Source organism: Cetorhinus maximus, chromosome 3, assembly GCF_964194155.1.
Source record: "Cetorhinus maximus chromosome 3, sCetMax3.hap1.1, whole genome shotgun sequence".
Classification (NCBI taxonomy): Eukaryota; Metazoa; Chordata; class Chondrichthyes; order Lamniformes; family Cetorhinidae; genus Cetorhinus; species Cetorhinus maximus.
The window spans coordinates 65,357,853-65,381,851 of NC_135881.1; the positions used below are offsets into that span (position 1 = coordinate 65,357,853).

Consider the following 23,999-nt stretch of genomic DNA (forward strand, 5'->3'; position numbering starts at 1 on the left):
GAAAGCATTTATGTTGCTGTCTGTAAAATTTTAATCATAAATGCAAACATACAAATTAGGAGTAGGCCTCTCGGTCCCTTGCCATTCAATAAATCATGGTTGATCTGATTGTCACCTCCCGCTTACCCCCGATAACTTTTCACCCACTTGCTTATCAAGAATCTATTTATCTCTGCCTTAAACATATTCAAAGACTCTGGAACTCTTTCTCCATTAAAAGGCAGTGGAAGCAGACTCACTGCTGAGAAAAAAATTCTCCTAATTTCTGTCTTAAATGAGTGGCCCCTTATTTTTAAACAGTGACCCCTAGTTTTAGATTCTCCCACATCCACTCTGTCAAGACCTCTACAGATCTTAAGGGTTTCAATTAAGTTGCCTCTTACTCTTCTAAACTCCAATAGATACAAGCCTAGCCTGTCCAACCTTTCCTCTTAAGACAACCTGCCCATTCTTGGTATTAGTCTAGTAAACCTTTTGTGAACTGCTTCTAACATATTTACATCTTCCCTTAAATAAAGAGACCAGTAATGTACATACTACAGATGCCTTTTAGAAATGTAAGTACAATGCATCCAATGGTTCCCCTTTATCCACAGCACGCGACTCCTTCAGAGAACTCCACTAAATTGGTGAAATATGACTCCTCTTTCACAAAACCATGTGGACTCTGCCTGATTGCCTTTAATTTTTCTAAGTGCCCTGCTATAACATCTTTAATAATAGCTCCTAACATTTTCCCTATGACAGACGTTGAGCTTACTGGCCTGGAGTTTCGTGCTTTCTGTCTTCCTCCCTTTTTGAATAAAGGAGCTATATTAGCTCTTTTCCAATCTAATGGAACCTTTGCTGCATCTAGTGAATTTGGAAAATTAAAACCAACACATCAACTATCCCACTAGCCAATTCTTTTAAGACCCTGGGATGAAGTCTATCAGGACCCAGAGATTTGTCAGCCTGCAGCTCCAACAATTTGCTCATTACACTTCTCTGGCAATTGTAATTTTTCCTGAGTTCCTCCCTCCCTTCCATTTCCTGATTTACAGCTATTTCTCCAATGTTACTTGTATCCTCTTATAGTGAAAACCAATGCAAAATATCTGTTCAATTCATTTGCCATCTCCTTATTTTTCATTATTAATTCTCCAGAGTCGCTTTCTGTGGGACCAATGCTCACATTAGCTTTTTTCTTATTTAAATATCTAGAGAAACTCTTACTATCTGTCTTTATATTTTTTGTTATCTTTCTCTTGTACTCTTAATTTTTCCGTCCTTATCGATCTTTTTGTCATTCTTTGTTTTTTATATTCTGTCCAATCTTCTGACTTGCCACCCATCTTTGCACAATTATATATAGTTTGATGCTGTCTTTACCTTTTTTAATGAACCACGGATGGTGGATTCTCCCCTTGGAATTTTTCTTTCTCAATTGAATGTATCTATTCTGTGTATTCTAAAATATCCCTTTAAATGTCTGCCACTGAACTTATATTGACATATCCCTTAGCCTCATTTGCCAGTTCACTTTAGCTAGCCCTGCTAATTGCCCTTATTTAAGTTTTAAAATACTAGTCTTGGACCCACTCTCCCTCAAACGGAATATAAAATTTGATCATATGATTGCTGCTACCTAGGGATGCTTTCACTGAAGTTGTTAATTAATCCTATCTCGTTGCACAATACCAGGTCTAATATAGCCTGCCTTCTGGTTGGTTCCAGAACATGATGTTCCAAAAAACTATCCCGAAAACATTGTGAACTCCTTATCTACGCTACCTTTGCCTATCTGATTTTTCCAGTCTATATGTAAATTAAAATCACTCATGACTATTGCTATACCTTTGTGACAAACTCCCATTATCTCTTCTTTTACACTCTGTCCTACTGTGTAGTTACAATTAGGGGGCCTGTACATCACTCCCATTTCTTGCCTTTATCATTCCTCTTCTCATCAAAAACCGCTTCTACACCCTGGTTTCCTGAACTTTGGTCATTTCCTCTCTGATGTGCTAATACCATCATTAATTAACAGAACCACTCCTCCACTTTTTCCTAACTTCCTGTTCTTCCTAAATGTCACGCACCCTTCAATATTCTGGTCTCAATCCGTCATCCTGCAGCCATGTTTCTGATGACTGTTAGATCAAACTTATTTATTTCTACTTGTGCTATCATTTCACCTGTTTTGTTTTGAATGCTACATGCATTCAGATACAGAGATCTAATTTCTTCCTTTTATTATTTTTATAACGTCTAGCCTTATCTGCTGATTTACTCTTAAACTTGTACACTCTGTACCTTCCTGTTATGATCTGTTTATCATTTCCCATATTTGTGCCTATCTCGCTTGCCTTGTCCCTACTCTTGGTTTACCACATCTTCCCAAATTTGATCCCTTGTCCGCACTATTTAGTTTAAAACCCTCTCTAGTTCCTTAGTTGTGTGACTCACTAGAACACCAGCCTCAACACTGTTCAGGTGTACACCATCCCAACGGTACAGCCCCCACTTTCCCCATTACTGATGTCAGTGTCCCATGAACCAGAACCCACTTCTCTCACACCAGTCTTTGAGCCACACATTCATTTCTCCAATCTTATTTGCCCTATGCCAGTTTGTCTGTGGCTCAGGTAATAATGCAGACATTATTACCTTTGAGGCTCTGTTTAATTTGGTGCCTAACTCCTCATACTGACTATGCAGAACCTCCTTCCTCTTCCTACCTATGTCATTGGTGCCTACATGGACCACGACAACTGAATCCCCCCCAACCCCCGCCACTGTAAGTTTCCCTCCTGGCCTGAGCAAATATCCCAAACCCTGGCACCGGGCAGGCAATACAGCCACCTGGACTCTTGCCCTTTGGTGCAGAGAACACTGTCAACCCCCTCACTATATTGTCCCTTACTACCACTGCACTCCTTTTTGCTCTCCCAACTTGTATGGCTTCCTGTATCACAGTGCCATGATAGGGGGAGGCGATGGTGTAGTGGTATTGTCGCTGGACTAGTAATCCAGAGACCTAAGGTAATTCTCTGGGCACCCTGGTTCGAATCCCACCACAGCAGATGGTGGAATTTGAATTCAATAATTGCCAATTGTTGTAAAAACCCATCAGGTCACTGATGTCCTTTAGGGAACGTAATCTGCCATTCTTACCTGGTCTGGCCTATATGTGACTCCAGACCCACACTTAAATGTACTCTGAACAGGGGCAATTGGGGATGGGCAATAAACGCTGGCCTAGCCAGCGGCGCCCACATCCCGTACATGAATTTAAAAAAGTCAGCTCACCCACCCTGCAGCCCCCATTCTCATCCAAACAAGTTGAAAGAATCTCAAACCTATTGAACAATTGCAGAGGCTGACACTCCTGCCCTTGGATCCCCCTTACCTAGCTCACTTGTAGTCACACCCTCCTGTTCCTGACCACCTTCCAAATCAGAAGGTCCTATCTTAAGGCATGTGACCATCTCATGGTACAGTGTCCAGGTAATTTTCCCCCTCCCTGATGTGTCACAGCAACTGCAGCTCAGTGACTCTGAGCCGAAGCTGTTTTGCCTGCTTAATGACATCAGCTGGACATCTGATCCATTTGACTTGGTGCCAAATTCAAACTAACAGGAACGAGGAAGTCCAAGCCATAGAGGTTGCTAGATATTTATGGGCTGCTTTCTTTGAGGTCAGCACTGAATGCTGTCACTTCACCACTGGCTACAGGATTTTTGTTTACTTTTTAATTTGTAACTTGTTTAACAAGTTTGATATACCATTGTAATAGGTATTCATCAACTAAGATTGTTCTGCTCATTCAAACATGAAATTTAGCTAGAGGTATTGTCCAAAAATAGCTTGGAATCCGTTTTTATTTATATTGTGAGCTGTTGAGGCTCTTTGCCAAAGGATCAAATATAGCAGCTGAGAAAGAATCTAAGAATTGGAGATTATTTTGAAGCTTTAATAAGATTAAAAATGATTTTTCCCCAAGCTAATTGTCAAATGAAACTTTCTGCCCCTGCACTACGCTATTTCTAATAATGATCATAGCTACATGCTTTACAGCCGAAAAGTGAGTTTGACCAAAGCTGTTGATATTAGATTGGATAACAGGAATTGTGTCTATAGCTGATTATTTACTTGGTTTTTAAAGTCTTCTCTTCTGCCAAACAGAATATTCCTTTATAACAAAGATGGGAACCCAAACAAGCGGAATGTACATAACGAGACTGCTTTGCATTTATTGTGTATGGGACCGCATATCATGCTACCTGAAGCAGCCCTGCAGCCCCGCCTTGCACGACCCAATGAAGATGATGGCAAGAGAGCTGAATGTCTTCAATTGATTCTTAAGTGGAAGGGGGCAAGGTTGGATCAAGGCGAGTTCGAGAAGGCTGAAAGCAATGCCACTGATAACAAAAAGTTCACACCTTTGCACTATGCTGCTGCCTCAGGGATGAAAACATGTGTAGAGGTAATTGCCTTCTGGTTGCCATGTGGTTTAGATGATTCCTAGTTTGGATACCAATCGTAGTTATATGCATTATGTAAAGCAAGAGATTATATAGCTATTCTAGAATTAAAAATGCTGATTTTTTTCTCCCTATTTTGTGAAATGATCAAATCAATCAATTTAAGAAATCCTTATTTCAGTTTTCAAATTTAACCTTTATAAAAATGTAATTGGAAAATTTGTAGAAAAATCATAATGATCACAAATGTGTTCACATTTTATGTTTACATTTTTGTGCAGGTATTTTTTTCTTAATAGTTTAATATTTTCTGACTGATTTTATATAAAAGATGACAAAGACTACAGACATTTAAACATCAAAGGTGGCACAAAAGTGTAGGAGATTCAATTCTCTCACTTCATAGAGTTGCAATATTATCCATACTACTGCCAGGGGATGCCAAACAAATGGCAGATGCCTGCATCTGGAAAGATCAAAACTGAGACTAACCACAGTTTGACAGTACAGTGGCAAGGCTTACAGTTGCTTCTGTGGGTAGCAGAGACCAAAGAGATGGTTGCCCAAGCACTTGTTTGCCACTGAAATTGTTCTGCTGAAACCAGCTTGAGTGAGCGGATAAGAGCACCTCTGTACACCTTCCAAAAACATATTGAGGCAAATCCAACAAGACATGCAAGTATAGCTGAAGCTTTTGCTGTGTGATGTAATAGCTAGTCACTATCTTGACATTTGTTTCAGTTGCTGCCCTTGACATCAAGGCAACATTTGACCAAGTGTGGCATCAAGAAGCCCTAATAAAATTGAAGTCAGTGAGAAGTGAGAGAAAACTTTCCACTGGCTGGAGTCATAGCTTGCACGAAAGAAGATCGTTGTTAGAGGTCAGCATATTGGTGCAGGAGTTCCTTGGGAATATTCTGGCCCAACCAGCTTCATTAATGACCTTCCCTCCACCAAGAAGCCAAATGATGACCCCTGACAGTAGTGTTGAGTTCCAATTTGCAATTCCTAGATAATGAAACAGTATGTGCCCACATGTAGGAAGACCTGAACAACATTCAGGTTTATGCTAATTGACACCCCACCCAACACCTTAATCATTCACTCTCTCAGCCACAGGTGCACATGACTGCAGAGTATTTCATGTACAAAGTGCATTGCAGCAATTCGCTAAGCCTTATTTGACAGCACCTCCCAAATCTGTGACTGCTATCACCTAGAAAAACATATGGGAACACCGCCAGCTGCAAGTTCCGGTCCAAGCCATAGGCCATCTTGACTTAGATATATACCACTGTTCTTTTATCATCCGTGGTTCAAAATCTGGTACTCCCTAAGAGAACCTTAATCACACAGGCTGCAGTGGTTCAGGAAGGCAGCTCAAAGTCACTTTCTCACAGGCAACGAGGCATGGGCAATAAATGATTGACCTTAGTAGTAAATCCACACCACCTGAATGAGCACTGAAAAAAAACACTGCCATTTAATCTACTGTAGTGAATTTTTATGCTCAGTGAGTTTCACGGGTGCTAGTGCTTGAGAAAGGAATCAGTTTGCAACCTTTTTCTTGAATTGTACTAAAGCCAGTCATCATTCTTGTGGAAAAAAAATTGAGGGTCTCAGATGATCATTTGTGGGATGAATAAAATGCACAACTGACCCGACTTTATAACTCATAAATAAAATGCACTACACTATTAACTCCTAACAACTCCAGATTCAGTACAATATGATGAGGAATTGAATAGAGTTCACTCTACAGTGCTTTTTTGGTTACAGCTAAGAAATACTGGCAATGTGCTATTTTCATTTTCCATGTCAAAAATGCTTCTGAGCTTTTCTTTAAATTCACTGTCTCACTGAAAGAGGTTGAGTGTGCTCAAACTCTGTTTATTTAAGCCCTTTATAGGCAGAGAGCATTTTGGAGTGGATTTGAGCCCATATTCGAAAGATGAAAGAAGCCTGGGCAGCTGAATCACTTTCAAGTAATCTCAATTAGATTCCTTAAAGACCATATTGGCTTAAATAATATATTGGGAAGCAGAAGCTGTCAGTGTTATATAAATAGTAACTTTTAGCTTACCTTCTACACTGGTGACTGATGCGTGGACATTTATTGTATTTGGAGGATTATGGAGTTTACATCGAAATTACGCTGAAGAAACTAGCTTTTTAGCCCCACCAGTCTTTGCTGGTCTTTATTTTTCACATAAGCAATCATCCCAATCCCATGTGCTATCCTTTTTATCTATTCCCGTTTTGTATTGCTGAAAAAGAGAATGTTGCCGAAGATTTTCATCATGCACTTTTCAGGGCAAATGCAAGAATGACAAATTTCAAATGATCGCAACCCTACAGAAGAAAAGGATGCTGATTGGTTGGCAAGCTGACTCTGGCTGAGGTGTTGCCATGGAGAAAGCAACAGGGAACTATAGGCTCCCCAAGTTTCTGGGTAATTCAAAAAAGGCAGTAAGGCTTGAACATATTCCTTTGTTTGCAGAGAACGGGTCCCTGCATATGAATGCATATTGCTTCCAGCAAGCTTAAATGAATCATGTTACGAGCTCGACTGATTATCTTAAATTGGTTGTTGTAAGTAAATTGTAAGTAAGCAAGTAAATTGGCCAACAGTGTACTCAGGATTGTTCAAGAAGTGCTGCCCAATTGCGGAATCACATCTAACAGACGTTTTGTTTTGGGTTATTGCAAGAGTAGGCTGGTTGAATACAGTCTGCACTCAATGACCATCTCCAAAAAAAAGAATCTAACCACTGACTTCCAATGACATTACCTTTACTGAAGCCCTCACCATCAACACCCTGGTTGTCGTCATTGACCAGTAACTTAACTAGAGCAGATAAATACTTTGGCTAGAAGAGCAGTCAGGAACTGGGTATTCTGTGGCAAGTAACTCACTGCCTGATTCCCCAAACCATGATAGGCACCTCATCCATCCACCAACTTATAAACATACCCTCCATCCACCTTTGCACCGTGACTGCAGTGTGCATCATCTTACAAGATGCGCTAAGTGACTTGCTAAGGCTCCTTGGACAATACCTTCCAAACCTGCGTCCTCTGCCATCTACAAGAATTAGGGCAGCATGGGAACAGCACCACCTGCAAGTTACCCTCCAAGTCTCTCATAATTCTAATTTGGAAATGTATCACCATTCTCTTCATGCCTGGGTCGAAATTCTGGAACTCCCTCCATAACAGCACTGTGGGAGTACCTACCCCACATGGACTATTCAATTCTTAGATCATGGCAGTTCAAGAAGGCAGCTCACCAATTAAGGATGGGCAATAAACGCCAGCCATGCCACTGATGCCCAACTCCCATGAATGAATAAAAGTAGAGGCTGATGAACATAATATAACTGAGTATAAGTTACAAGTAAATGCCATTTCATAATAATTACAATGTAAACTTTATATGTTTTCTAAATATTCATGGTATTTTCTTTTTTGCTTAGCCCCCTCCCATGTCATTGAAGTCTCTTTCTCCCTGTTGTTCTCATGTTTTTGTTTTGCTTGTATTTTTTTCTTCACTCTTCCTTTCATCCCCCTTTTAATTCGCATCATATGACTGGTGAAATTTGATTTAAAAAGGAGAGCTACATACATTTTAACACCTGGCCAGTGCAGCTAAAACAAATGAACATATGGTTTGTTGGTAATGATATAGACAACCAACTGTACACAAGATGTTATATGAATTAGGAGCAGGAGTAGGCCACTCGTTCCCTCAAGCCTGTACCGCCATTCAATAAGATCATGGCTGATCTGAATGTAACCTCAACCCCACATTCCTGCCTCCAGCCAATAACCTTTCACCCCCTTGGTAATCCAGAATCTATCTAGCTCTGCCTTAAAAATATTAAAAGATTCTGCTTCCACCAGGGAGTTCCAAAGACACTCTACCCTCAGAAAAAAATGCTCCTCATCTCCTCCTTAAATGAGTGACTCCTTTTTTAAACAGTGATTACTAGTTCTAGATTCTTCCACAAGAGGAAACATCCTCTCCACATCCATCCATTGTCAAGACCTCTCAGGATCTTATATGTTCTGATTAAGTCGCCTCTTACTCGTCTAAATTCCAGTGGATACAAGCTTAACCTGTCCAAACCTTCCTCATAGGACAACCTGCCATTCCTGGTATTAGTCTAGTAAACAGCCTCTGAACTGCTTCTAATGCATTTACACCTTTCTTTAAATAAGGAGACTTATTTAAGAGACTTATTTAAACCTTTCTTTAAATAAGGAGACTTATTACTATACACAGCACTCCAGATGTGGTCTCACCAATGCCCTGAAGAACTGAGGCACAACCTCCCTACTTTTGTAATCAACTCCCTTCACAATAAATGATAACATTCTATTAGCTTTCCTAATTACCTGCTATACCTGCATACTAACCTTTTGTGATGCATGCACTGGGACACCTAGATCCCTCTGAATCTCAAAGCTCTGCAATCTCTCACCATTTAGGTCATCTTTTTTATTCTTCCTGCCAAAATGAACGATTTCACATTTGCCTACATTATACTCCATTTGCTAGACCTTTGCCCACTCACTTAACCTATCTGTCACTTTGTAGCCTCCTTACCGCCTCTTCACAATTTACTTTCCTACCTCCCTTTGTGGCGTCAGCAAAGTTAGCAACCATTGCTTCGGTCCTTTCATCCAAGTCATTTATATAAATTGTAAACAGTTGAGGTACCAGCACTGATCCCTGTGACACACCACTCGTGATGAGTGTGACATCCTGCCAACCAGAAAAAGACCCATTCATGCCTACTCTCTGCTTCCTGTTAACGAGCTAATCTTCTATCCATGTCAATATGTTACCCCATACACTTTGAGCTTTTATTTTCTGCAGTAACCTTTGATGCGGCACTTTATCAAATGCCTTCTGGAAATCTAAGTGCAGTGCATCCACCGGTTCCCCTTTATCCACAGCATATGTGACTCCTTCAAAGAACTCCAATAAATTGCTTAAATATGATTTCCCTTTTACAAAACCATGTGGACTCTGCCAGATAGTCTTGAAGTTTTCTAAATGCCTTGCTATAACATCTTTGATAATAGCTTCTAACATTTTCCCTATGACAGATGTTAGGCTAACTGGCCTATAGTTTCCTGCTTTCTGTCTCCCTTTTTGAGCAAAGGAGTTATATTTGCCCAAGGTGAGGGGGCAGGAAGTTTAGGGGTGATGTGAGGAAAAACTTTTTTACCCAGAGGGTGGCACTGCCTGGGAGGGTGGTGGAAGCGGGTTGCCTCACATCCTTTAGAAAGTACCTGGATGAGCACTTGGCACATCATAACATTCAAGGCTATGGGCCAAGTGCTGGTAAATGGGATTAGGTAGGTAGGTCAGGTTTTTCTCATGTGATGGTGCAGACTCGATGGGCCGAAGGGCCTCTTCTGCACTGTGTGATTCTGTGATACTGCTATTTTCCAATCTAATGGAACCTTCCCTGAATCTAGGGAATTTTGGAAAATTAAAACCAGTGCATCAACTATCTTACTCGCCACTTCTTTCAAGAACTTGGGGTGAAGTCCATCCAGACCTGGAGATTTGTCAGCCCGCAGTCCCAACAATTTGCTCAATACCTCTTCCCTGGGGATCGTAATTGTCCCCAAGTTCCTCCCTCCCTTCTATTTCCTGATTTACAACTATTTCCGCTGCTGTACAACATCTACATGAATGACCAACCTATAGACGGTGTCACATGCCGTTTTATATATGCTGATGACTTATGTGTCACTGCCCAAAGCACTGATTTTAACACCGTGGAGAAAATGCTTTCTGAGGCCTTGGAGGGACTAACGTCCTACTATGAAGAAAACCACCTTCGCGCAAACCCATCAAAGACACAAGTTTGTGCATTCCACCTCAGAAACCGTGAAGCCAAACACCAGCTTTAAGTAACCTGGTGTGGAGCAACGCTGACGCATTGCGAGCACCCTATCTACTTAAGAGTCACCCTTGACAGATGCCTCACCTTCAAGAACCACATCAAAAAGGCAAAGGCAAAAGTGAGCACACGAAACAACATCCTGAATAAGCTCACTAACACAAAATGGGGAGCAAACTCGAAAACATTGCGAACCAGTGCACTTGCTCTTTGCTAGTGCACTGCTGAATATGCCTGCACTGCATGGGAAAGATCTACTCATGCTAAGAAGATGGATGCCGTTCTGAATGCAAGCTGCCGACTTAACACAGGTTGTTTAAAACCAACAAACACCAACAGCCTATATATCCTGGCAGGTATCGCTCCCCCTGATATAAGAAGAATGGTAGCCAGCAAGAAAGAGCAACTCCGTCAAACATCAGATGAGAGGCACCCTCTACATGGTCATACACCTACACCCAGCCACCTAAAGTCAAGGAAGAGCTTCATGAACAGTATTGTTCCATTACAATCAACTCCATCCGAAGTCCGCATCGCCTTGTGGAAAGACCGGCTCGCCAGTCTCAAACAACCCCCAGCGATGGAAATTCTACCAGATGAAAGCCTTCCCCCAGGAGCTAATTGCAACTGGGCAACCTGGAAGTGCCTTAACAGACTTGGGACTGGTGTAGGTCGTTCAAAGGTGTCACTGAGCAAATGGGGATATACAACCAGCCTGACAACTTGTGAATGTGGAACTGAGCCACAGACTATGCAACATCTCCTGCAATGCCTATCGCTAGAGGAACCCTGCACTGTTGCAGATCTTGCTGAATTCAACAACAAGGTGCAAAAATGTGTCCAGTTCTGGCTGGGCCATGGATAGACTGTCCTTGGACACGATAAGAAGAAGAACTATTTCCAGGATGTTACTTGTGTCCCCTATAGTGAAGACTGAAGCAAAATACCTGTTTAATTCATCCGCCATCTCCCTACTTTCGATTATCAATTCCCCAGATGCATTCTCTATAGGACCAATGCTCACTTTGTTAACTCTTTTCTTATTTAAATATCAAGACAAACTCTTACTATCTGTCTTTAAATTACTGCTAGCCTTCTCTCATACTTAAATTTTTCCCTCCTTATTAATCTTTTTGTCATTCTTTGCTGTTCTTTATATTCTTTCCAATCTTCTGACCTGCCACCCGCCATCGAGTAATTATATGCTTTTTCTTTAAGTTTGATGCTGTCTTTACCTTTTTTAGTTAACCATGGACGGTGAGTTCTCCCCTTGGAATTTTTCTTTCTCGGTTGAATGTATCTATTCTGTGTAATCTGAAATATCCCTTTAAATGTCTGCCACTGAACCTCTATTGACATATCCCTTAGCCTCATTTGCCAGTTTACTTTAGCCAGCTCTGCTTTCATGCCGTCAAAATTGCCCTTATTTAAGTTTAAAATACTAGTCTTGGACGCACTCTTTTCTCCCTCAAACAGAATGTAAAATTCAATAATAATATTATTGTTGCTCCCTCAGGGTGCCTTCACTAGTAAATCATCAGTTAATCTTATCTCATTGCACAATATCACACCTAATGTAGCCTGCTCCCTGGTTGGCCCCAGAACGTGTTATTCTAAAAAGGCTATGAACTCCTCAATTATGCTACCTTTGCTCATTTGATTTTTTTAGTCTATATGTAGATTAAAATCCCCCATGATTGTTGCTGTACCTTTCTGGCAAGTTCCCATTATCTCTTCTTTTATACTCTGTATGTAGTTACAATTAAGAGGCTTGTACACCACTCCCACGAGTGACTTCTTGCCTTTATCATTTCTCATCTCAACCCAAACCACTTCTACATCCTGGTTCCCTGAACTTAGGTCATCCCTCTCTAATGTGCTAATAACATCTTAATTAGAGCCACCCCTCCTAACTGCTTGTCCTTCCTAAATGTCAAAGTGAAAGAAAAAACACAATGTGGTAAAGATTAATGGTAAGCCAGAGGATTAGGAAAGTTTTAAAAACCAATAGAAGATGACAAAAAATAAATAAAGAGGAAGAAAATAAACTTTGAGGGTAAACTAGCAAGTAATATAAAAACGGACAGTAGGAGCTTCTTTAAATATATAAAAAGCAAGAGAGAGGCCAAAGTCAATATAGGCCCCTTAGAGAATGAGGCTGGGGAAATAATAATGGGGAACCAGGAAATGGCAGAGGAGTTGAATAAATACTTTGCATCAGCCTTCACAGTGGAAGATACTAATAGTGTACCAAAAATGCTAAATAATCATTGGGCAAAAATGGGGGGAGGAAATAAATACAATAACTATCACAAGAGAAAAAGTGCTAGGGAAACTAATGGCTAAAGATACCTGGACCTGATGGGTTGCATCCTAGGATATTAAAGGAAATAGCTGCAGAGATAGGGGATGCACTGGTAGTAATTTTCCAAGAATCCTTAGATTCTGGAAAAGTTCCAGAGGATTGGAGAACTGCCAATGTAACACCCTTATTCAAAAAGGGAGGGAGACAAAAAAACAGGTAACTATAGGCCAGTTAGCTTAACACCCGTCATTGGGAAAATGTTAGAGTCTATTATAAAGGATGTAATAGCAGAGCATTTAGAAATGCATAATCTAATCAAGCAGAGTCAGCATGGCTTCATGAAGGAGAAAATCATGCCTGACAAATTTATTAGAATTCTTTGAGGAGGTAACAAGCAGGATAGATAAAGGGGAACTAGTAGATGTAATATATTTGGATTGCCAAAAAGCATTCAGTAAGGAACTGCACATAAGGTTGCTTAATAAGATAGAACCCATGGTGATGGGGGTAGTATGTTAGCATGGATAGAGGATTGGCTAACTATTAGAAGACAGAGAGTTGGGATATAGGGGGCATTTTCAGGATGGCAAACTGTAACTAGTGGAGTGCTGCAGGGATCAGTGCTGGGGCCACAATAATTTACAATATATATTAATGACTTGGATGAGGGAAATGAATGTACTGTTGCCAAGTTTGTGGATGACACAAAAATAGGTGGGAAGGCATGTGGTGAGAATGACACAGAGTCTACAGAGGGATATAGACAGGTTAAGTGAGTGGGCAAAAACATGGCAGATGGAATATAATGTGGGAAAATGTGAGATTATGCACTTTGGCAGGAAAAATAGAGGAGCTGAATATTACTTAAGTGGAGAAAGACTGAAGAAAGCTGCAGCACAGAGGGATTTTTCGTGTATGAATTCCAAAAGCTGCAGCACAGAGGGATTTTTCGTGTATGAATTCCAAAAGCTGCAGCACAGAGGGATTTTTCGTGTATGAATTCCAAAAGCTGCAGCACAGAGGGATTTTTCGTGTATGAATTCCAAAAGGCTAGCATACAAGTTCAGCAGGTAATAGGAAAGGCAAATGGAATGTTGGCCTTTATTTCAAAGGGAATGAAGTATCAAAATAGGGAAGTCTTGCTAAAATTACAAAAGGCACTAGTTAGACCACACCTAGAATACTGTGAACAGTTTTGGTCCCCTTATCTACAGAAAGATATACTGGCATTGGAGGCAGTCCAGAGAAGGTTCACTCGGCTGATCCCAGGTTTGGAGGGGTTTTCTTATGAGAAGAGTTTGAGTAAGTTGGGCCTATACTCATTGGAGTTTAGAAGAATGAGAGGCGAACTTATTGAAACATATAAGATTCTTAGGGGGCTTGACAGGGTGGATGCTGAGAGGTTGTTTCCCTTTGTGGGAGAGTCTAGGACCGGAGGGCATAACCTCAGAGTGAGGGGTCACCCATTTAAGACAGAGATGAAGAGGAATTTCCTCTTTCAGGAGGTAGTTAATCTGTGGAATTCTTTACCACAGAGGGCTGTAGAGGCTGGGTCTTTAAGTATATTCAAGGCTGAGATAGACAAATTTTTAATCAGTAAGGGAATCCAGAGTTATGGGGAAAATGCAGGAAAGTGGAGGTGAGGATTATCGGATCAGCCATGATCTCATTGAATGGTGGAGCAGACTTCATGGGCCGAATGGCTTACTTCTGCTCCTACATCTTAGGGTCTATGGTCACATACCCTTCGATATTCAGGTCCTAATTTAAGCTATAACAGAGACATGGCTACAAAATGACAATCAGATTGTACTTATTTATTTCTATATGTATTATCAGTTCATCTGTTTTGTTTCGAATGCTGTGTGCATTTAGATACAGAGCCTTTAGCTTTGTCCTTTTATCATTTTTGTAATGTCTAGCCTTATCTGCTGATTTACTCTTAGATTTGTACTATGACCCTTCCTGTCATGGTCTGTTTATAACTTCCCATATTAATACCTGTCTCTCTTGCCTCGTCTCTACTCTTTGTTTACCACACCTTCTGCAATTTAATCCTTTGCCCCCACTACTCAGTTTAAAACCCTGTCTACTTCCCTAATTAGGCAGCTCCCGAGGACACCAGCCCAAGCACGTTTCAGGTGTACACCCCCACCCCCACCCACCCCCTCATGGTATAGATCCCACTCTCCCCAACACTGGTGCCAGTGCCCCACACACCGGAACCCACTTCTCCCACACCAGTCTTTGAGCCACGCATTCATTAATCTTATTTGTCCTATGCCAGTTTGCACATGGCTCAGGTAATGATCCAGAAATCATTACCTTTGAGGTTCTGCTTAATTTGGTGCCTAGCTCATCATGATGACAATGCAGAGCCTCCCTCCTCTTCCTGTCAACGTCGTTCGTACCTACATGGGCCATGACCATTGGATCCTTCACCTCCCACCTCAAGTTCCTCTCCAGAGGAGAGGCCCCGAACCCTGGCACCAGACAGGCAACAAAGCCAGCCGTCTGGACTCTTGCTCTTTGCTGCGGAGAACGGTGTCAATCTCCCTTGCTATAATGTCCCCTACTACCACTACATTCTTTTTTGCTCCCCCTACTTGGATGGCTTTCTGTACCACAGTGCCATGGTCAATTTGCTCATGCACCCTGCAGCCCCCACTTTTATCCAAAGAAGCTGAGCGAACCTCAAACCCGTTGGACAATTGCAAAGCCTCTCACTCCTTCACTCCTGCACTCCTGCCCTCTGGTTCCCCTTACCTGCCTCTTGGTATAAAGCATCCAGGTAATTTTCCCCCTTCCTGATGTGTTGCAGAGTCTGTAGCTCAGCTTGCAGCTCAATGACTTTGAGCCAAAGTTCCTCTAGCCACAAACACTTATGTAGACATGTTTGCCTTTGGTCACAGTGTTATCCATGAGCTCTCACATGCTGCAGCCTTGACATATTACCTGTCCTACCATCCTTAATATGTTTTCAATAATTATTTAATTATATTAATCATTTATTTATGTTGCTTTTTTATATATTTTATTAACTTTACCACCAAATTGTGTACGGTTTTAAACTTTAGGGATAGAATAGAACTTACCAAATACTCAACTTTTCCCTGTAGTAGAGCAAGAACCAATTTCTGTGGGGTGAGAAAGATAGAACAGGGAAATGAACAACTCCTTTTCTCCCTTCACCAAACTCCCCTCTTACCAAATTCCAACTCAGTTAGTTGGCTGCGCTAAGGAGCCCTGAATTTATAGTAAACTGAACTGGGGCTACAGTAACTAGATTCAACCAGTTAGCTAATTAGCTACTCAGCTCCTACAACTGAGAGTGAGTTCACGCTGTCTAAACTGCAAGAAAGAAAGAACTTAGCCTGCTCACACAGTACTTTCCAGTTACTGTTAACTACAGACTAGATTAGATTTTGAGGAAAATCTAAGACCAAAATTAACACTTAAAACTCCCCCTCATCAAATTCCAAGTCTTCACTCAGTTCTTCAGCTGTACTCCATTTATAAAGCTTGGTATGTTATTTTACCTCGCTCTAAACATTATAAATAAAATTGAACCTTAGTGACTGTAGGTAGCACCTTTGTCCATTGTGATTCACTTAAAATATCACCTTTGTCTGATTTGCATAGTCCGGATTTACTAACCATATTAATACTGTGACAAGAAGATTTAGGTTTTTATTTTTCCTTGATTTCAGCTTTTAGTTAAGTATGATGCAGACCTATTTGCAGAAAACGAAAACCGAGATACTCCCTGCGACTGTGCAGAGAAACAGCATCACAAGGATCTTGCTCTCAATCTTGAGTCACGGATGGTATTTTCGCGAGATCCGGAAGCTGAAGAAGTGGAAGCAGAGTATGCAGCTTTGGACAGAAAAGAGGTACAATTTTTAAAAGCTGTTTCTATAGCTGACTTGAATTTTTTATCCCTGAATAAATGAGCTTCGTACAGTTGTGATCTCAAGATATATATTCCATTCTAGTTTGTTTCCAATTATGCGGAGACAAATGGCATTTAGCCACCAACAGCAAATAAATTCTCGACCAAAGATGAAAATGTTATAGGGCTGAAAACAAGCTTGGTTGAAGAGTGGATTTTAAGGGGCGACGGGTTTGAAAAGAGGAGAGTGAGATGGAGAATAGAAGGGTTCAGGAAAGGAATTCAAGTGTAGAGCCTAGGTGACTGAAATTGACCAATGGTGAGGGAAAAGGGGTGGGAATGGACTGGAGGTCAGAAATTTAGCCCTTTCTGCGTGTGGTAGATCCAAAAGAGGTTACAAAGGTCGGGGAGACAAGCCATTAAAAGTTTAAACATAGGTATAGGAATTTTAAATTCGAGGTGTGTGGGGAGCGGGGAGACCAGGAACCAACGTAGATTACTGTAGATTATGTGGTGTGTTGATGTGGGTTAGAAAAGTAAGGCGGTTGGCAGTTTAGTGAGGAAGGGTTAAAGTTTGAGATGAGCTTGAAGAGGGCATGAACATGATATGAGAGAAGCTAGAGAGTGATGTGTAGTCAGGCATGGAGCCAAGGGGGAGTCTAGTGGGCGGCTTGGCTTGGGAATGGGGTGGGGAGGGGGAAATGGAGGCATTTGAACTGAGGGTCTTGATTTTATTGACAAACAAGTCCATGAAACTATCTTCCAAGTCTCCACAGTCATCTCTTGCAGTCCAGTTGTTTCTTTGATCACTCAGGCTGCTTACTTTGGCTTTATTATTGACCTTCTGTTTTCACCTTATCCCAACTTGTTGCTGAAACTTTCAGCTATGCCTTCTTCATCTCTGGGCTCCACTTCTCTAACACACTCCTTGTCAGCACTCCTAGCTTCACCCTACAAAAACTGCATTTTCAGTTAATGGGGAAATGTGAACTTGTCCACCTTGGCAGGAAGAATAAAAAAGCAGTATACTATTTAAATGGAGAGAGATCACAGAACTCAGTGGTACAGAGGGATTTGGGTGTTATGGTACATAAGCCTCAAAAAATTAGTATGCAGGTATAGCTAGCAATTAGGAAGACAAATGGAATGTTGGCATTTATTGCAAGCGGAATGGAATATAAAAGTAGGGAAGTTTTACTGCAGCTCTACAGAGCCTCAGAGACCACATCTGGAATGCTGTGTACAACTTTGGTCTCCTTATTTGAAATTGATATAATTGCATTAGAAGACATTCAGAGAAGGTTCACTCAACTCATTCCTGGGATGAGGGGCTTATCTTATGAGGAAAGGTTGAACAGGTCGGAGTTTAGAACAATGAGAGCTGATCTCATTGAAACATATAAGATCCTGAGGGGATCTGATAGGGTATATACCAGGAGGATGCTTCCACTTGTGGGAGAGACTAGAACCAAAGGACACAGTTGAAGAATGAGCTCTACCATTTAAGTTGGAGGTGAGGATTTTTTTCTTTCAAAGGGTCGTTAATATGTAGAATTCCCTTCCCCAGAAAGCAATAGACGCTGGGTCATTGAATTTATTCAAGGCAGAGTTAAATATTTGGTAGACCTGGGTGGCAAGAGTTTTGGGGGACAGTGGAGTTAAGACCACAATCTGATCAGCCATGATCTTATTGAACAGCGAAACAGGCTCAAAGGGCTGAATGGACTACTCCTGCTCCTAAGTCCTATGTTCCATTGTTTGGGTTTCTGTTTCTGAAGCACATTTGGATCTACGAACATAGGAACAGGAGTAGGCCATTCAGTCCCTCGAGCCTGCCCCACAAAAATTGATCCCAAACTGTAATCTGCTAAAATCTTGTAATTCCTCTGATTGTTTTGTGCCCTTTTAGCTGCAACTGAAGCGATCATCTGTGTGTCCATAAAATAAGTTACCTGGTATTTAGACGCCAGTGAGTTGAGCTTTGCTTGTTTGTGTCCATTGTCCCTGAACAGGGAAAGATGCGAAAACTAGCAGGATAACTCTAATCTTGCAATCCATTTTGCTATATACAGGTCTGGTAGTATACAAATGCCTTTTGGCAATCATTCAACCTGGCAAATTGTTCAACTAACAAAAAATTTCCCTTAGAGGCAGTTTGATTTTAGCTATTTGTGCTACTGATGATACTGACAAAATTGCATTTAAATGAGTTTCACCCAATGCAAGGTAAATGAATTCATTGGATAAAAATGTTACCAGTATGGCCTGCTTCTAAGGTAAGGAAATGTATCATCAACCAAATTAAAAGTTTGTTCTCTACTGTTAGCAGATTATTTGATCATTGAAATTCTGTCATTTGGTGACATAGCAGATCATGGAAATTTTGAGCAAATAAATGAAGTCTAGAAAATGGATAAGATAGTAGTCAATTTCCATTAAAGCAGATATGTTAACTGTTCAGTTTGAAACTGTTGTGTTGTTTTAGCATTTTGAATTGTTAATTCCTGCATTATTATGAATTGTTTATCATAATAGTTTCAGCATTTGGGGAGAAGCAGGAGTTTATGTAAGTGACCTACATGTTTGTAATAAACTTTGTAACTATAGATTTTTTGTAAAACGTGATTGGCAAAGTTTCTTTTTCAATATATAAGCCTTTGTCCAATTAATAACCTATGGTATTTTCTTCCACTCTGAAGCAATATGAGGGCCTAAGGCCACAGGATCTGAGGAAGCTCAAGGATATGCTGATAGTGGAAACTGCAGACATGCTTCAAGCCCCGCTTTTTACTGCAGAGGCACTGCTCCGAGCCCACGGTAAAGTTATTAACTGTTGGGGGCTCTGGATCCTCGGTGAAATATACAGCTATAGTTTTCATTTGTTATGCATTTTAAAATCCACTGTTCAAACTCAAATTTTGTGTTTCTTTAACAATTGGATGTTGATTATTAGATGCTAGTTGATACATAGCTACCTTCGTTTAAGCAATTTGTTTCAAACAACTGTCAAGAATTCTTTAAACCATAATAGTTTAACTTGAGAAGGAAATAATGACTGTGAATGTAAAATAATAAAAACACAATGCTGGAAATGCACAGCATATATATCAACATGTAAGTATGTACAAACTTTGGATAGAGACCCCTCATCAGGCTTGGATTCAAATCAGACCACCTAAACCTAGCTATTAACCCATAGATTACAATAAGCAGTAAGGAGTTGTGACCTCATTGGAACGCTTAGAGAGCCTGATTCTCAGTGAGCAGAATTAGTACCAGTAGACATGGTCATTAACCTACTGTACTGTGATTGCCATGTCATTTCAGCTGCCCTGTATAATGAAGCTCTGTTCACTCTTTCAAGCCAATTTGCTCAATGTCATTACAGCCCCCACCATTTAAAGAGGGCATATTTGTGTGAACGTGATTTTCCAGCTACTCATAATAGCCTGTATAACCTGACCATTCAGATCCTGGAGGTAGCCAGCAATGCAGTGTGGAGCAAGCATATTGTAGTTGCAAGAAGTCATTTTGTACAGTACCTTGGACCAGAGATCTGTAATAAAATAAATGCAGACATTGCTTTGGATATCTGTATATTTGTAACTTAATATGGTATCTAGGGCTAAACTAGAACCGTCTGAAGCAGGATGTTGTTGGGACTGTGGAATTCTTTGCCTGATAAATCAAGTCAGAGTACCACCAGGGCCATCTGTACAATCGGTCATTTTCACAGAAGCATTGATATTGTGGTACAGGAGGAGCTACCCACTCTGATCCTTCCTGTGTATAACACAGCTACTTGGCTTAGACCAGGTTTGCTCTCGGTTTTTATGTCCATATCTGTTTTCAGCATATCCACTCAGTGGCCAACTACTGCACACCTTTAAAAGTCAGTTCAGGGAAGGTTGTTAGCCTGAATCTAAATTACTTGGCCTAGAGAAATTGACTTTAAACTGACTCTAACATAGTAACCACGAGACTGAGACCAGTTAAATTACAATCCTGCAATTCACAACATTCACCTAATTTAATATAATCTGAGTTTAATTGAAATAAAGTTCCACACTGATCACTGTGAAAGAGGAAGATTGCAATCCATTGAATTGTCAGAGACCCTAAATATAGCAATGTCTGCCTGAAATAAACAGAACACTTGATGCTAAAACTGGCAACTTTGAAATTGATACTGCAAATGGATAATGGTTATCATTCTTTGGGCAATATAAGCAACTGCTTCTTTTAATTGTGGATGTTTTAAGTTGTGGAGATTGCATTGGTAACTGACATGAAAACAAAGCAAGATTCAAAAATCAACAAATCGCTTAGAAAAAAATGTGCATTTTATCCCATTACATCTGTAATACATTGTACAAAGCTGAGCAAGAATGAATTGGTACCTTGCTAGAAAAGTTGTGCTGCTCTGAAGTATAATTTTTATCTGTCTTGTATAAAGGAATTTTAGAGCAATGAAACAGTTTGGTAACTTTTCCTGTAATTTTTCCAAGCAGCACAATATAAATGAGGATGATTTCATTGCAGATACCTGCAAGGTTAAATGATAAATGCTTTATAAATTACACTGGGTGCTTTCATGGAACCAATTATTTATGCATAAGTACGTTTGCAGTACATTGAGAAATGACCAGAGGGGTAACAATCTCCAGATTGCTTTCTGTGCTTCCAGCTTGACAGGATAAGGAGAGGAGGATTAAGGAGGATATGCAGCTGCAGGATTAATAAAACTGTTGGAATAGAAACTGTTTCAATGTGAGAAAATACTATTAAAGGATAAAGAGAAAAGTTATTCAGTAATGAGAGATAAAAACAAAGGCAAAGCAAGAGTCCTCTTGCCAACCAATCAGCACCCGCTTCTCATGCGGTATAAATCGTTGTTCCCCTCTAGATTTGGTATTCTTGCAAATCTGTCCTGATGAATGCAAGATGAAAAGTTTCAACAGCAAGTTTCTTTAGCGAATTAAGAAAACTATTTTTGAGCTATTTAACCCCACATGATGGGAGAAAGTCCACTGGCAGAGTAAACAATATAAATCAGAATAAAAGCAAAATACTGTGGATACTGGAATTCTGAAACAAAAACAAAAATTGCTGGAAAAACTCAGCAGGTCTGACAGCATCTGTGGAGAGAAAGACAGAGTTAACGTTTCAAGTCCGTGTGACTCTTCTTCAGAACTAAAGAGAAGTAAAAATATGGTGAAATATATACTGTTTAGTGGGGGTGGGACAGGTGAAGCTGGATAGAAGGCCACCGATTGGTGGAGACAAAGGAGAGATTGTGAAAGATGTCATAACAAAAGGTTGAAGGGGTATTGATGGTGGTGGTGTTGATGGTGGTGATACTGGCATATTGGGATAGAAATCAGAATTCCGATTTCAGGGGTCTCTAGTTGACTGCACATAAATGATTCTGGAAGATGGTGAATGGATGGATTGTTTGGCAGGGCTGGCAGTTTGTAAATTTCCCCTGGGACAACAGTAACCAGAATGAGTGGGCACTTGGCTTTATGTTTCTGGCTGCCATTCCACAGGTGCAGTATGCCATTGATGAAATAATACGTAGCAACCTGTGGTCGAGAGATGATCTGTAACCACAAGTTAAAGTTCTCATAGCTCTGTACTAAGAGTTGCCATGATGCTTTCATACAATGTTGGTTAAACATCCTTGACCTGTTCATGCTTGGAAGTATTCTTCCACGGTGGTTGCTTAATACCCCACTTCATCCCTGGCTAGCAACACATTTGAGGAACCCTGCCAATTAACCACAAAAGCAGTCAGTGACAGCCACATGATAACCAGATGTGTCGTCAAGCAAGTCATTGGCATCCTCATGATATTTCAGATGCCTGGCCAGATCTGAAGAGGCCCGACAGTACATGTCAGTGAAGGTCTCCAGGATAATTGACGTGGGCTGCATTCTACACAGCATTGGGTTGTGGTGTGAAGTAGAAGTGATGGAGGAACAAGCTGCTCAATATTCATCATCTGAAGATTCCATGGACATGAAGCGAGGCATCAAATGCCATACCCACTCAGATTGCTGCTCGAGATACCAGAGATTCCCTAATAACTTGAAGATTGTTAGTCACTCACACTGGACCAAAGTAACTACTGCTTCCCCACCCGCCCCCCCCAGTGACACACAGCTGTCCTGTAAACAACCATCCACTCATTTGACATCCACCAACTGATCTCCATCAATTCGTCTCTTCACATTCATCAAAAAGGAACTGAACAGGCAAGTTGCTACCCGGAACAGAATAGATGACATGAGAAAGAGCTGGAAATTAATATAATTGTAATTTGATTTTTTTTTTTAATTAACATAATATTTTCACAAATGCCTTTGGTGAACTACATAGCTTTACTGCAACTTTGCACACCCCTCCTGCATGTTGCAACCCCTGTGGCTTCTAAAGGAGTAGAGGCAGGCTACTCAGATTCCTGCTCTGACTGTTGTGCCGTTCTTAGCCAACAACCTCTGGATGTTGGAACCTGGAGGAACTGCGGAAAAGACTGCTGTATTACACATGCACAGGGCCAAACTTAGCCTTTGAAAGAGAAGGCGGAATGTTCTGCACTGATTGAAAGGGGAGCAACAAGTGAGACCTTGAGAGAAGTTCCCACTTTTCATGTCCCCCTTTCACCTTCATCCCTTTCCTGGGCTAGGAGCGCATCACTCGCAACTCTCTGCAAGAGAGCAGTATGGAGCAAATCAGTGATGTAAGGCCATGGCTAAGGTACACGTCATCTGGCTTAAGGCAGCAGACATGTTGGCATCCAAAGTGGATGGACTCATTTGATTGCCATGGTTGAAGCTTCACAGTGGAGGCCTCGCTCCATGGGAGAAGGTTAGTCTCACAATGGCCATCTAAATGAATCCACTAATGCTAGAACTGGACTCCTCTATCCTCTCTAATGGACAGTGACTGAGGTAGGACTGCTAGTACCTCTCAGATTTTCTGCTGCCCCTCTATTGTTGTTCTTTTTATTGTTGGCCCCTGGGCATCAGCACCTAAGTTGAACAGAGCTTGGAGAGAAGTGTGCTCTCAAATGCTGACTTTTCACTGCTGTCCTTACCACCTAGTTAGAGACCATTTGTGATCTGAGACACCTGGTTTGAGTCATCTAACCCTAGCAAGATCAAGTGACATGCATGTACTTGCACTGTGACAGGTAAGAATAAGTCCTGTGAACGTGCACCTTCAAAGAATCAGCTCCCCTGAATAATTGTTGTTCACAAAGTCCACGACCCGCTGTGCACACATGAAAGTCTTGGAGGAAAGAGAGAGGGATGTGAATTCATAATGGTAATGTAAAAACATTGCTACTGAAAATAATTAAAATATTGCTTAATCAAGTCAACATCTCTGGGTCTTGGATTAAATGTGGGTTG

The 23,999-nt window shown here is 40.9% G+C and overlaps 1 protein-coding gene across 5 annotated transcripts in view; it reads left to right on the top strand.

Moving 5' to 3' along the window:
• Positions 1–23,999, top strand: part of LOC144678690 (ankyrin repeat and IBR domain-containing protein 1-like) — a 155,176-nt gene that overhangs the window by 54,903 nt on the left and 76,274 nt on the right. For all 5 annotated transcript variants that reach the window (XM_078538481.1, XM_078538484.1, XM_078538483.1 and 2 more), the window contains 3 exons: positions 4,168–4,468; positions 16,403–16,585; positions 19,284–19,401. In XM_078538481.1, the coding sequence (XP_078394607.1) occupies positions 4,168–4,468; positions 16,403–16,585; positions 19,284–19,401 (602 nt within the window). The remainder of the gene's footprint in view (positions 1–4,167; positions 4,469–16,402; positions 16,586–19,283; positions 19,402–23,999) is intronic.